The 13,746-nt window shown below is 37.3% G+C and overlaps 2 protein-coding genes and 1 non-coding gene across 8 annotated transcripts in view; all 3 read right to left on the bottom strand.

The window, feature by feature from the left end:
- The window catches only part of PPM1B (protein phosphatase, Mg2+/Mn2+ dependent 1B), a 316,707-nt gene that overhangs the window by 251,459 nt on the left and 51,502 nt on the right, over positions 1-13,746 (bottom strand).
- The window catches only part of LOC132342076 (tyrosine-protein phosphatase non-receptor type 13), a 41,467-nt gene that overhangs the window by 6,873 nt on the left and 20,848 nt on the right, over positions 1-13,746 (bottom strand). The window contains exons 6-9 of the mRNA XM_059891597.1: positions 7,041-7,096; positions 3,943-4,046; positions 2,275-2,423; positions 1,546-1,636 (exon numbers count right to left, since the gene is read on the bottom strand). Of these exons, the coding sequence (XP_059747580.1) occupies positions 1,546-1,636; positions 2,275-2,423; positions 3,943-4,046; positions 7,041-7,096 (400 nt within the window). The remainder of the gene's footprint in view (positions 1-1,545; positions 1,637-2,274; positions 2,424-3,942; positions 4,047-7,040; positions 7,097-13,746) is intronic.
- Positions 281-384, bottom strand: LOC112448972 (U6 spliceosomal RNA). Its single transcript, XR_003037421.1, has one exon. It is a non-coding gene; the product is annotated as a U6 spliceosomal RNA (small nuclear RNA).

Here is a 13,746-nt window from a genome sequence, read left to right as displayed (position 1 = left end):
GGTGATGTAAGCTTCCATGTTCCTCTTTTCATGCATCTCACCCTCTCCTTCCCTTTCCCCTTGTCCATAAGTCTGTTCTCTATGTCTGTTTCTCCATTGCTGCCCTGTAAATAAATGCTTCAGTACCATTTTTCTAGATTCTGTATAGACGTGTTAGAATACGGTATTTATCTTTCTCTTTCTGACTCACTTCACTCTGTATAATAGGTTCTAGGTGCATCCACCTCATTAGAACTGACTCAGATGTGTTCCTTTTTATGGCAGAGTAATGTTCCATTAAAAAACCATGGAATGCTTCACAAATTTGCATGTCATCCTTGTGCAGGGGCCATGCTAACCTCTGTATCGTTCCAGTTTTAGTATATGTGCTGCCGAAGTAAGCATTATATAAGTCATCTTATCCAAGAGAATTAATTTGCATGTACTTATACATTGCCAGTAATTTCTATTTTAAATATTCACAAATTTAACTGGTTATTTCTGTGATTGCCAAATTATAACATTTAGTAATAGATTTCAAAATCCTCTGTCAATTGCCCTTCTATCACTTGACTTCTGTTTCTTGTTCCACAGAAGCAAATACACTCAGTAATTCTTGATTTATGATTTATCCCATTCTGCTTTGAGATACTAGTCTGGCCATTTTTTTATTTGCCTGAAATAATCATCATGTACTTTATGGCAAACCAGGCTCTCTATTCCATTTTTATTTTATTTATTCCATTGAAAAAATCTTGTCTAAGATTCAATTCTTTTAAAAAAAAATTTTTCTTGAAATGCATTTGATTTATATGAAATTCAACTCTTAAAGGAGGTTTTTCTAAATGAATTTTGTATCTTCTACCCTGATTGAAAAAATTCAATTGTGTTATTTTTATCATGTTTGTCATTATTGGTTCTGTTATTTATTTTTGAAGTTATGACTTCCTGGCAAAGATAAGGTCAATGTGTCATGTGATATAATTCAATATGCCAATATATGTAAACATGACTCGTGATTATTATAAGAAGTTGCTAGATGTTAGTATTTTATATACATATATTCATATATATTTTTAAAAAGTCACATGTTGATTTGTGAAATGGGATGGGTAAAAAGGATCACCAGTCTTTCCATGTGGCATCTGAAACAATTCAAAGGACAATGCAACTTGGCAGTCCCACAGTGGCCACATGCACATCCACAGCTGTTATGACCACAGACATTTCTCTGTGCTTAAAATGCAGAATATATAGATCTGACTATGACACATGAACTAAGAAATTGCTTATCCAGAAGCCATTTAATATTTTTAGAAAGACCTTAAATATTCACGAATGTCTGAAGATACATTTAAGATTCCCCTAATCAATTTTCAGAATACACAGAAACTTTTAAAAGAGTTCACACTATATATATAAATTTATTTGTTACTGATGTAAATCTCTGGATGTATGTCTCTGTGTGTGTGCACACTTACGTGAGTGATAAACTAGCATGTAAGTTTTAAACTGGTTTAAATTATAGTAAACATACATTTGATTTGAAACCAAATTGGAACTTACAGGGCAGTATATTTTTATATCGGTTCTTCCTTCTGTTTTCCTTCGTCTGTCCAATTAGACATTGATCCAAAGGTTTTAATTCTTGAAGATTCTGTTAAGCAAAAATAGAAATAAAATTAAATTTGTTGAGATAAGCAGTAATTCATTGTAATGATTGCAAATGCTTTAAATGTACAGGCAGCAAAACTATTGATTAGGGCGAACTTTGTTTAGAAATAGTTATGTCCTGTTAATACAAATCAGCCTAAAATCCCAATACTAAATCAATAAACTGTTGCAAATGATGCATCACATCTATAATGTATTAACTATGAAGTTTAGTGGATGATTAGAATTGATACTTGGCTTTTTAAAAAAACTCTTCATCTTAACATAAGAGGATATTCTTCAAGGAGATTTATCAAGCTCCAAAATGTCTAAAGAGATTCCTTGAAATTAGTCTATTAGGACTCTAATCAGAAAAATTAATTTACTGCTAGAAATGAATGGCAGCCCACTCCAGTATTCTTGCCTGGAAAATCCCATGGACAGAGGAGCCTGGCAGGGTTACAGTTCATGGGGTTGCAAAGAGTCAGACACGACTGAGTGACTGAGCATGCTGGAAATGACAAGATGGTGCTTTTATAGTTGGAGGTTGTAAAGAAGTAGACATTTTCAAATTTTTCAAAATTTCTCTTAACCTTGCATAAAACTTCATCTGAGAAAGAACCACTGTCAGAAGCTCCTTACCTCCAGCTCCTTAGATGGGATTCCTTGATCGAGTAAACCCCGCAACATCCGAATGACTGACTTCAGCTTGGCACCAGTGTATTTCCCGGAGGGAAGCACTTTGATGATGGGGAGTGTGGTGAGTTCCTCATTTGTCAGAAAGGGATGCTCTAAAAAGAAGACACCAGTTAATTGAAAAAAAATTCCCCCAGAACTGATTTAGCCAATAAGAGAACTAATTTGAGCTTATCCTCACCTCATCTGGTTTTTACAAAAGTTGAGAGTATTGAAATTAATAAGGCAATAGAATTAACAGGTAGGCAGGTATCTACAGTCAACAAAGGGAAATCCTAGCCATAGCAAGATCCTTGTACCCAACTTTTAAGGGAACTCCTTGCTGAATGTTCAGTGTTCTTAAGGGCTCTTGACTCTCAATTACTTAAAAGTTTCTAAAGGAGTTTAAATTGTTTCTGTTTCTCTGGACTCAAATGGCACTGTTCACTTGATAAAAATGTATTTAGTCCTGTTTTTACTTTGCATTTAAATTGGCTTCCAAGCACATGGAGGAAAAATGAAGAAGGGATGCTCCAGAAATTCCTTATCAGGGAACACTGCCCTGGAAACACTGATTTCTCCTCTCTCTACCCACCCGTGGTACTTGGTGCCACTATCTCTGGCATTTTATAGTTTTCTCCATGCAAATGAAATCCTTAGGGTCTTTAGAAGTTTATCAAATAAGTGATATCAGTGTCTAAGGAAGTGGTATGTGTCTAATTTAGTATCTGCACTGGCTATGGAAACTGCTGATAACAGAAGACAACTGTTATCCGGGAAAAAATGTAGGAGAGACTTCTTGCTATAGTCTGCACAAGTGTAGCTTTAATTACATCAATCAGTTGATAGAAGGATTTTGATGATGCAGCTACTATGCAAGCGACAGTAATTCCAGGCACTGCAGGGGGATACTCAAGAAGCTTAACGTCTGTCTGGAGTGAAGGCTAGTTGTGAATACAAAATTCAATCATACGAAATAGCTGCAAACTTTTACAGGACTGAGTGTGAATGCAACAGGAGCTCAGAGGCTGGAGGGATGAACCTGGGCTATAGGATTCGAGCATTTCCTTTGATACCAACAATCTACCTAAATCAAAAAAGTATTAATTCAACTTGTTAAGTTTCTTTCAACAATGACTTCAAATTACAAAACCATGCTGTTTCATTATATTAGTATAGCATTTCCTTACATGAGAAAAGAGAAGTTTAACACTAGATGGAACTTTATTGCTCTGTTAGCTGAGATTAAAACAAAGAGGCAGTAATAGGACAGACCAATTGACTTTTGCTCTTAAACATTTTCCTGTCTTTGACCTGTTCTTCCTACTTTGCTATAAATAAAATGTGCTCCTTGACTTATTCCAAGATGGCAAAATTTTTATTTTCTGTTTGTGTGTCTATACATCTATTTACATGTTTTATTCCAAGCCACTGACAATTTTATTCTAACAACTGTGCAAAAAATCTGGTCACATAAATGAACGTTGATGTCTGTGTATGTGATTTAATTTTATGTACAGAACCTAATAATGTAGACCTACAGTGAAATAACATCTATATGTTCTGAAAACTGTAATTCTCACGTATTTATTTTATATATTGTTTTTGATTAAAAGTTGCTAATAAATTTCTTGCCTTTATTGGAATCTTCGTGGTCTGTTGTTTCTATTGGCAATTCATCACTTCCCCATGTTATTTCATCATCCTCAGTCTTCTTTTCTTCTGACTTTTGAATTAAGCTATGACAACAAAACACATTTATATTTTCTTCAGTTCTGTCACCAAAATAAATGTAAATACTATGTCCTTGAACCGCACATTTCCACAATTATTATTGAATTTAGTAATTTTAATAATAATCTATTTAAAAATAGATTATATGATTAAAAAATCCTCAAATCCATACTTCCTAAAATTTATAGGTAGATATAATTAAACTGAGGTACAGATTTTTTTTTTCTTCAGCTAAGATGGCAAAAGAGATGATTTATTGTACACACATTACATTCAGCCACAACTGAGAAGAGAATTAGTCCATAAAATCAGAGGTCCAGGGTAAAGGACCAAAAGGGACCATTTTGATATGAGCAAGGTGGGTCTTTCAAAGGTGGTCAAGGCAATCAGAATGGCCACAGGTGTTCCAGATCCATCGAGACAAGTTCTAGATAGTAGGCAGGCAGTCCAGCGGTTTGTACCACATCCCTGGCCGCTGGCTTCCCTTGTCTCTGCTTCTGTGGCTTCCGTGGGTGTACACGTTTACTTGGACCTCTGCCTCATCTTTCTTCTTTTGTGCTTCAGCCTGCCCATTTGCTGCTTCCTTCACTTCACTCTCATGGCACAGAGGTTTCTCAAAAGATGGTAACTAAGACTGAGAGCCAGATTGCTTAATATAGTTCACATCATGTGCTTAAATAAACCCCAAGTCTTTGGTTAAAGGAGTCCTCTTGGGGATGGAGAGGTGATGGCTTGTATCCACCCTTCGTTGTGGACCAGTGATTACAATTATGTAAATAAAATGATTCTTTAATTACAGAAGTCCCAACTGATGGACCATCTTTTGCTACAAAAGGAGGCTAAGAGGACACTCCTGTATTTGCTGTTGTTTAGTCACTAAGTCCTGCCCAACTCTTTTGCAACCCCCATGGACTGTAGCCTGCCAGGCTCCTCTGCCCATGGGATTTCCTAGGCAAGAATACTGGAGTGGGTTGCCATTTCCTTCTCCAGGGGATCTTCCCAACTGAAAGATCAAACTTCCATGGAAGGTGGATTCTTTACCACTAAGCCACCAGGGAAGTCCTCAGTATAAAGATACTGTGTGTGTGTATGCACGCACGTGCTCAGTCACGTCTGACTCTTTGTGACCCCATGGACTATAGCCAACTAGGGCTACAGTCCTGTATTCGGGTATTCACTTAATGTAATAAAATTCCGCACAAGTTCTCATTATTCTAGGGGTACACAGCAGAAGCCATCTCCTTGGTAAAATAGGTGGCTAGAAAAGAGAAGCTACGTAGAAGACAACAGTGTTTAGTGATAAGATGAGATGACAAAGGATAACACAAAGGCCAGAGTACACTTTTTCACTTTCTGATGCTCAGGGGAACAAAGCAGAGTACATTTGTCTGATGGCACTGTATACACCATTAAGGAGGACATATACTAATGCTCCTGAAACATCATAACAGGATAGCAACTATGCTGCTTTTATAGTGGACACTTTCCTCTGCTCCGACTAATTGTATATCACAATTAACATATAATTTGCAAGCTCTGCATCCATGAGGTCTCTCTGGTCTTCCAGTAAGTTCATTTTGTCTGGAAGGATATGTTTTGCAGCTCCTCCCACCAGGATTGTCCCTTCTTTCTCATTCTTTTGAACAGCTGCTTAGTATTTCATTGTATGCTGCTGCTGCTACTAAGTCGCATCAGTTGTGTCCGACCCTGTGCGACCCCATAGACGGCAGCCCACCAGGTTCCCCTGTCCCTGGGATTCTCCAGGCAAGAACACTGGAGTGGGTTGCCATTTCCTTCTCCAATGCATGAAAATGAAAAGTGAAAGTGAAGTCGCTCAGTTGTGTCCGACTCTAGCCACCCAATGGACTGCAGCCTACCAGACTCCTCCGTCCACGGGATTTTCCAGGCAAGAGTGGGGACCAATTCTTAGAAATAAAATTGCTAGGTTGAAGGGAATGTATCAGTACTACAGTTCTTTGAACACATGACATCTATCATTATAGGACACACTGTTACTTAGTTTACATTAAGAAAGAAATAATATCAATGACTATAATTTTATAACCCTTCATGATTTCAGAGATGTTAAAATTTCAAAAGTGCTTCCAAGAACTGGGAACATGTTAAAAAAATCTATGTGTTAATAATGTTTTCAGTTGCCACTTGAAGAAGTTATACACTAATTTACTCTTCTTCTCCCTTGCCTGCCAAACAGGGAAAAGCCTATGTCTTACAGATATTGGTAGTTGGCCCAGATATCTGCTAATCCTTTAAGTATAAAACCATGCACTTCTACATTAACAGGGTCACAAAGAGTCGGACACCACTGAAGTGACTTAGCATGCATTAACTTTACTTAGTGAAAAATTCACTGTCAATTTGTATATAACTCCCTTCGACTGCTTGGTTATTATTTAATACGAAGCAAAATTCACATACAATCGCTTTGCTGGCCAACAATATATATAATTTTTCCTGATACATCATTTAGTGTTACAAAATAAAAATCTTACATTAGAAACTGTTTTCAACAGGAAAAACATTTGTGGGGGGTTAAAATGTTTCTTACCTGCTTTGGTTTTATTTTACTTATTTTATTTTCTTACCTGCTATGGTTTTATTAAAGAATGAAATTTATGAGGTATAGAAAAATAGAGAAGTAGAAAAATAAGTTGCCTATAAATATACCAGGAGAAGATACTATTATCACTGTATCTTCTTGTAGACCCTTCTTGAATTCTTTCTGATGGTGAAGAGAATATATTGCTTTTTTTTTGAGCAACGTTATAATAAACACATTGTCACATGTCACTAGAACCGCCTTATAACAACATTTTTAAAACATTTAAAATTTTCAACTGTAGTTTCATAATTTACCCAAGTCTCATTTTATAGGAGAAGATAAATTAACTTAAAAATCAACATCTAAATGGAAATCTTCAGAGTGCTTCTAAAAAAAGAATGAAATTGTTATAGATACTTGAAAATTATTTTCTTACCTTTCACTTTTACCTTTTTCTTCACAATGTTCTTCACAGCCATTCATTTTGGTAGACTATGATAAAGAGAAATCAATATCAAAATAGCCTACTATAAAAAAAAACTATCTTATATAATGTTCAGTTTTTTCCTATTAATTATTGCCAATGTTTACTGTTATCGTTCATCCTCATGTTACAAAGACAACATGATAATTATTGCTGGCTCCATTTACCCATCTTCACATTCATTTTGTTTTTTCATTTCTTACATAGGGGGTATGAATGTACAGAGATAAGGAAAAAGAAAAAGGAAAACCTAAAGTAATGACTGTTTACCTGTGCACTTGTGACATGTTTTTAAATAGTGACCAAAACTATCCTAGAGAGAGAGAAATGCAAGAAGGCGAAGCGGTTGTCTAAGGAGGCTTTACAAATAGCTTAGGAAAGAAGAGAAGTGAAAGGCAAGAGAGAAAAGGAAAGATATAACCAACTGAATGTAGAGTTTGAGAGGATAGCAAGGAGAGATAAGTAGGTGTTCTTAAATGAACAGTACAAAGAAATAGAGGAAAACAATCAAATGGGAAAGACTAGAGATCTCTCAAGAAAACTGGAGACATCAAGGGAACATTTCATGCAAGGATGGGCAAAATAAAGAACAGAAACAGTAAGGACCTAACAGAAGCAGAAGAGATTAAGAAGAGATGTTAAGAATACACAGAAGAACTATACAAAAAAGATCTTAATGACCCAGATAACCACGATGGTGTGGTCACTCACCTACAGCCAGACATCCTGGAGTGTGAAGTCAAGTGGGCTTTAGGAAGCATTACTATGAATAAAGCTAGTGGAGGTGATGGAATTTCAGCTGAGCTATTTAAAATTCTAAAAGATGATGCTGTTTACGTGCTGTACTCAATACTCAGCAAATCTGGAAAACTCAACAGTGGCCACAGGACTGGAAAAGATCAGTTTTCATTCTAATCCCAAAGAAGGGCAAAGCCAAAGAACATTCAAACTACTGTACTACTGTACTCATTTCACATGCTAATAAGGTTAGGCTTAAAATCCTTCAAGTGAGGCTTCAGCAGTATGTGAACTGAGCTCTTCCAGATGTACAAGCTGGATTTAGAAAAGGCAAAGAGCCAGAGATCAAATTGCCAACATTTTGGATCACAGCGAAAGCAAGAGAATTCCAGAAAAAAACCTACTTCTGCTTCATTGACTACATGAAAGCCTTTAACTGTGTGGATCAAAACAAACTGTGGAATATTCTTGAAGAGATGAGAATACCAGATCACTTTATCTGTCTCCTGAGAAACCTGTATGTGGGTCAAGAAGCAACAGTTAGAACCGGACATGGAACAACGGACTGGTTCCAAATTGGGAAAGCAGTATGTCAAGGCTGTATACTGCCACCCTGCTTATTTAACTTATACGCAGAGCACATTATGAGAAATGCCAGGATGGATGGATTACAATTAGAATCAAGACTGCCTGGAGAAATATCAACAACTTCAGATATGCAGATGATACCTGAAACTCCAGTACTTTGGCCACCTCATGCGAAGAGTTGACTCATTGGAAAAGACCCTGATGCTGGGAGGGATTGGGGCCACGAGGAGAAGGGGACGACAGAGGATGAGATGGCTGGATGGCATCACCGACTCGATGGACATGAGTTTGAGTAAACTCCGGGAGTTGGTGATGGACAGGGAGGCCTGGCATGCTGCGATTCATGGGGTCGCAAAGAGTTGGACACGACTAAGCGACTGAACTGAACTGAAACTGAACCACTCTAATGGCAAGAAAGTAAAAAGAGGAACCAGAGAGCCTATTGATGAGGGTGAAAGAGGAGTGAAAGCTGACTTGAAACTCAACATTCAAAAAACTAAGAGTTCACTTCATGGCAAAGAGAATGGGAAAGAGTGGAAACAGTGATAGACTTTATTTTCTTGGGCTCCAAAATCACTGTAGATGGTGACTGAGCCATGAAATTAAAAGATGCTTGTTCCATGGGAGGAAAGCTATGACAAACCTAGGCAGCGTATTAAAAGCAGAAACATCACTTCGCTGGCAAAGGTCTATATAGTCAAAGCTATGTTTTTTCCAGCAGTCATATATGGATGTAAGAGTTGGACCATAAAGAAAGCTAAGTGCCGAAGAACTGATGCTTTCAAACTGTGGTGCTGGAGAAGATTCTTGAGAGTCCTTTGGACTGCAAGGAGATCAAACTAGTCAATCTTAAAGGAAATCAACCCTGAATATTCATTAGAAAGACTGATGCTGAAGTTGAAGCTCCAATACTTTGGCTACCTGATGTGAAGAGCTGACTCACCGGAAAATACCCTGATGCTGGCAAAGATTGAAGGCAGGAGGAGAAGGGGATGACAGAGGATGAGATTGTTGGACAGCATCACTAACTAAATGGACATGGAGTTTGAGCAAACTCTGGGAAGACAGTGGAGGACAGAGGAACCTGGCATGCTGCAGTCCATGCAGTTGCAGAGTCAGACACGACTTAGCAACTGAACAACAGTTTAAAATCTAAAATTTCCAACGTGTTAAATTATTTTGCCCATTTATTAAAAAATATTTTTTAAATTGAAGTACAGTTGATTTACAATGTTGTTTTAGTTTTTGGCGTACAACAAAGTGATTCAGTTATATACATATAAATGTGTATATATCTATAAACACATATAAAACCACTTTTCCATTATAGTTTATTCCATGATACTGAATATAGTTCCTTGTGCTATATAGTAGGTCTTTGTTGTTATATATTCTATATATAAAAGTCAGTATCTGTCCATCTTAAACTCAGTAATCCCAACTCCCAACCCCTTTCTCCTTTGGTAACCATAAGTTCGTTTTCTTTATCTGTGAGTCTGTTTTTATTTTGTAAGTAAGTTCACTTGTATCATACTTCAGATTGCACACATAAGTAATACCATATTTGCCCTTTTAAAGTAAAGGGTGTCTCTTTAGGGAACACAAATTAATTAGTTCATAGTTTAGCTGAGTCCCAGAGACCCAAGTCTTGAAGAAGCATTTTGCTACACTCAGAAAAAGATGCCAAGTGGAATTTTTACATGGTTAATCTTACGTCTCAATCTTCATCAGAACAAATTATCTTAACTGGAAATTTCTTTCACTTCAAGACTCTGCATTATCTGGCTTCTGTCTGCCTCTGGTTTTACTCTCGCCTTCCCTAACTAGACTTTAAACTCATGGGCCTTTCTTGAGCTCTTCAAAATCACTCATCTTTTTTCACTTTTTCCTTACTAGTGTAAGTGTCTTTATTTTCTGAGGACGTTTCCTACCACCCAGGCTAAACACAGTTCTCCTTGGTTATTCTCTTTTCAAGCATTTTCTTTTCTAAACTTCATAGACTTTATCACAACTTGTAATTGCATGTTTATTTGCCCTGTTATAGATATTGTAGAGTTAAAAAGTATCTATAATTAAGTTACTCTGATATAATTTTCAATTGATCTGAGGGAAACACAGAACTTTTATGGAGGAAAAAAAAAAGTAGGTTGTTTTTAATCCACTGACAACTAAAAAAAAACAAAGCTTCTTAGATCTTATCTGTTTTTAAGAGTTGAAAATTTTAGTCTGGTCTAAAACTTGATTTCCAAGTAAAGTCATTTGGATTTCTTATTCCCCACCATAATCCTGATCTAGGAATCTACCATGTGTGTAATCATTTTGCAAAGTATAAAGCCTTTTATAAGAGTAAAGTGTTATTATCAACATTAAAATAACTAAAGCCCAGTTTGACATACACTATATTGATACTTGTATTAACCGATTTCTCACTAATTTTGCAAAGTTCATCTATATATGGTTTGTGTGTGTGTGCGTGCCTGCTCAGTCGTGTCTGACTGAGTGACCCCATGGACTGTAGCCCTCCAGGCTCCTCTGTCCATGGAATTATCTTGGCAAGAATACTAGAGTAGGTTGGCATTTCCTCCTCCAGTGAATCTTCCTGACCCAGGGATTGAATCTGCATCTCCTGTGTCTCCTGCATTGGCAGGCAGATTCTTTACTCCTGAGCCACTTGCACGTGTACATCTCCCAAACTGACCACTAGACTGCACAAGCAAAAATGGACAGAAGCCCTGACGTCCCTTCTAACCCTGTTATCCCCCAAATAACCCAACAAGTTCAGTTTTGAAACATTAGATGATAATTTACCATAATGCCTATGACTGGCATTCATTCCTTCATTCATAAATAGGACACAGACACTGGCCTGAAGTACTTTACTAAGAGTCACAGTAATCCCCTCCCTTATCTGAGTGGGATTTGTTTCAAAGCCCCCAGTGAATGACGGAAACCGCGGACAGTACTCAACACTGTCTTCTGTTCATGTCTTCCACTCACAAACTGAATGCCTTTTCCATCTTAACTAAGCACTTTCATGCACGGTGGCCATAACATTTGCAGTCTGAAGTGCAACAACAGAACTTGTAGCACAAATTTCTTTTTCCTTCTTCACAATTTCACGGATTTGTTCGTACTACAGATCTAACCTCGGCATATGATTTTTTTCTTCCTTTATGAAGTAGAGAACATTCATCTTTCCACTTAAAGGAAGCACTTATGGCTTCTCTTTGGTGAATTCAAACTGCCAGCATCACTACTCTGGCACTTCAGGGCCATTATTAAGTGCAATAAGTTATAGAAACATAAATAAGTTACATTACACACTTCAATGCTGCAATGGTTGTTCCGATAACCAAGATGGCTACTAACTGACTTATGGGCAAAGTGATGATTTGTGTTATGGGTGGGATGGAGCACGTAAAATTTCATCTCACTACTTAAAATGGCATGCAGTTTAAAATTTATGAATTGTTTATTTCTTGAATTTTCCATTTAACATTTTCTAACTGAGGTTGCCTGTGGGTAACTGAGATCTCTTAAAGTGGAACTGTGGATGGGAGACAGGGAGAGACTATTGTAGTCAAGGGTTGTTTTTGTTCAGTCACTAACTGGTGTTCGACTCTTTGTGACCCCATAGACCACAATATGCCAGGCTCCCCTGTCCTTCACTTCATTTCCCAGAGTTTGCTCAAACTCAAGGCCATTGATTCAGTAATGCCATCCAACCATCTCATCATTTGTTTCCCCCTTCTCCTCCTGCCCTCAATGTTTCCCAGCATCAGGGTCTTTTCCAATGAGTCATCTCTTTGCAACAGGTGGCCAAAGTATTGGAGCTTCAGTTTTAGCATCAGTCCTTCCAATGAATATTCAGGGTTGATTTCTTTTGGAATTGACTGGTTTGATCTCCCTGCAGTCGAAGGGACTCTTAAGAATCTTCTCTAGTGCCACAATTTGAAAACATCTTCAGCCTTCTTTATGGTCCAACTCTCACATCCATACATAACTACTGGAAAAACCATAACTTTGACTATATGGAGCTTTGTCAGTAAAGTAATGTCTCTGTTTTTTAATATGCTGTCTAGAGAGATGTGCCATTATGGCCTTAGTTAAGAGATTTCAGAACATATGTTGCAAGGCATATTTTAAATAGTATTATTAATAAAATATGATTAAAGTCAGTATGATTTAAAATATTCAGAAAGCCTTTTACAAAGAGCTTATTGCTATAATTATTAATAGTACAAAAGAACAGCATCTTACGTAAAAACACTACAGCATGATATATTGTGAGCTATCCAATATTTGTGTAGTCATTTTTTTAAGGTTAGGAAATACATACCAAACAGATAAACACTTCCTTTTATTTACACACATTAATTATTTGTAAGTTTTTAATGAAAATAATCAAGTGTATATAAGACTGTGTGTGGGTGCATACATAGTAAGAATCCAAAGCAGCTTGGTTTTGACAATTTTGAAGATGCTCATTAGGAAGTTTAAAAAGACCTGTGAGGGGAAATCATCCTCAAACAATGAGCAAGATCAGACTCATATAGATACAGTGATGCCTAGTTTGAGCAGGCTTATGTATTATTTTGACTATGCCAAAGCCTTTGACTGTGTGGATCACAACAAACTGTGGAAAATTCTTCAAGAGATGGGAATAACCAGACCACCTGACCTGGCTTCTGAGAAATCGGTATGCAGGTCAAGAAGCAAGTTAGAACTGGACATGGAACAATGAACTGATTCCAAACTGGGAAAGGAGTACATAAAGGCAGTATATTGTCACCCTGCTTATTCAACTTATATGCAGAGTATATTATGTGAAACGCCAGGATGGGTGAAGCACAAGCTGGAATCAAGATTGCCGGGAGAAATAACCTCAGATATGCAGACAATACCACCCTTATGGCAGAAAGAGAAGAGGAACTAAAGAGCCTCTTGATGAAGGTGAAAGAGGAGAATGAAAAAGCTGGCTTAAAACTTAACATTCAAAAAACAAAGATCATGGCACCCAGTTCCATCACTTCATGGCAAACAGATGGAGATACAACTGCAACTGTGAAAGACTTTATTTTTCTGGGCTCCACAATCACTGCAGATGGTGACTGCAGCCAGGAAATTAAAAGACGCTTGCACCCTGGAAGAAAAGCTATCACAAAACTAGACAGTGTATTAAAAAGCAGAGACATCACTTTGCCGACAAAGGTCCCTATGGTCAAATCTGTGGTTTTTCCTGTAGTCATGTATGGATGTGAGAGTTGGACCATAAAGGCGGCTGAGCACTAAAGAATTGATGCTTTCAAACTGTGGTGCTGGAGAAGACTAT

Source organism: Bos taurus, chromosome 11, assembly GCF_002263795.3.
Source record: "Bos taurus isolate L1 Dominette 01449 registration number 42190680 breed Hereford chromosome 11, ARS-UCD2.0, whole genome shotgun sequence".
Lineage (NCBI taxonomy): Eukaryota > Metazoa > Chordata > Mammalia > Artiodactyla > Bovidae > Bos > Bos taurus.
This window is presented reverse-complemented; position numbering and strand designations above follow the sequence as displayed.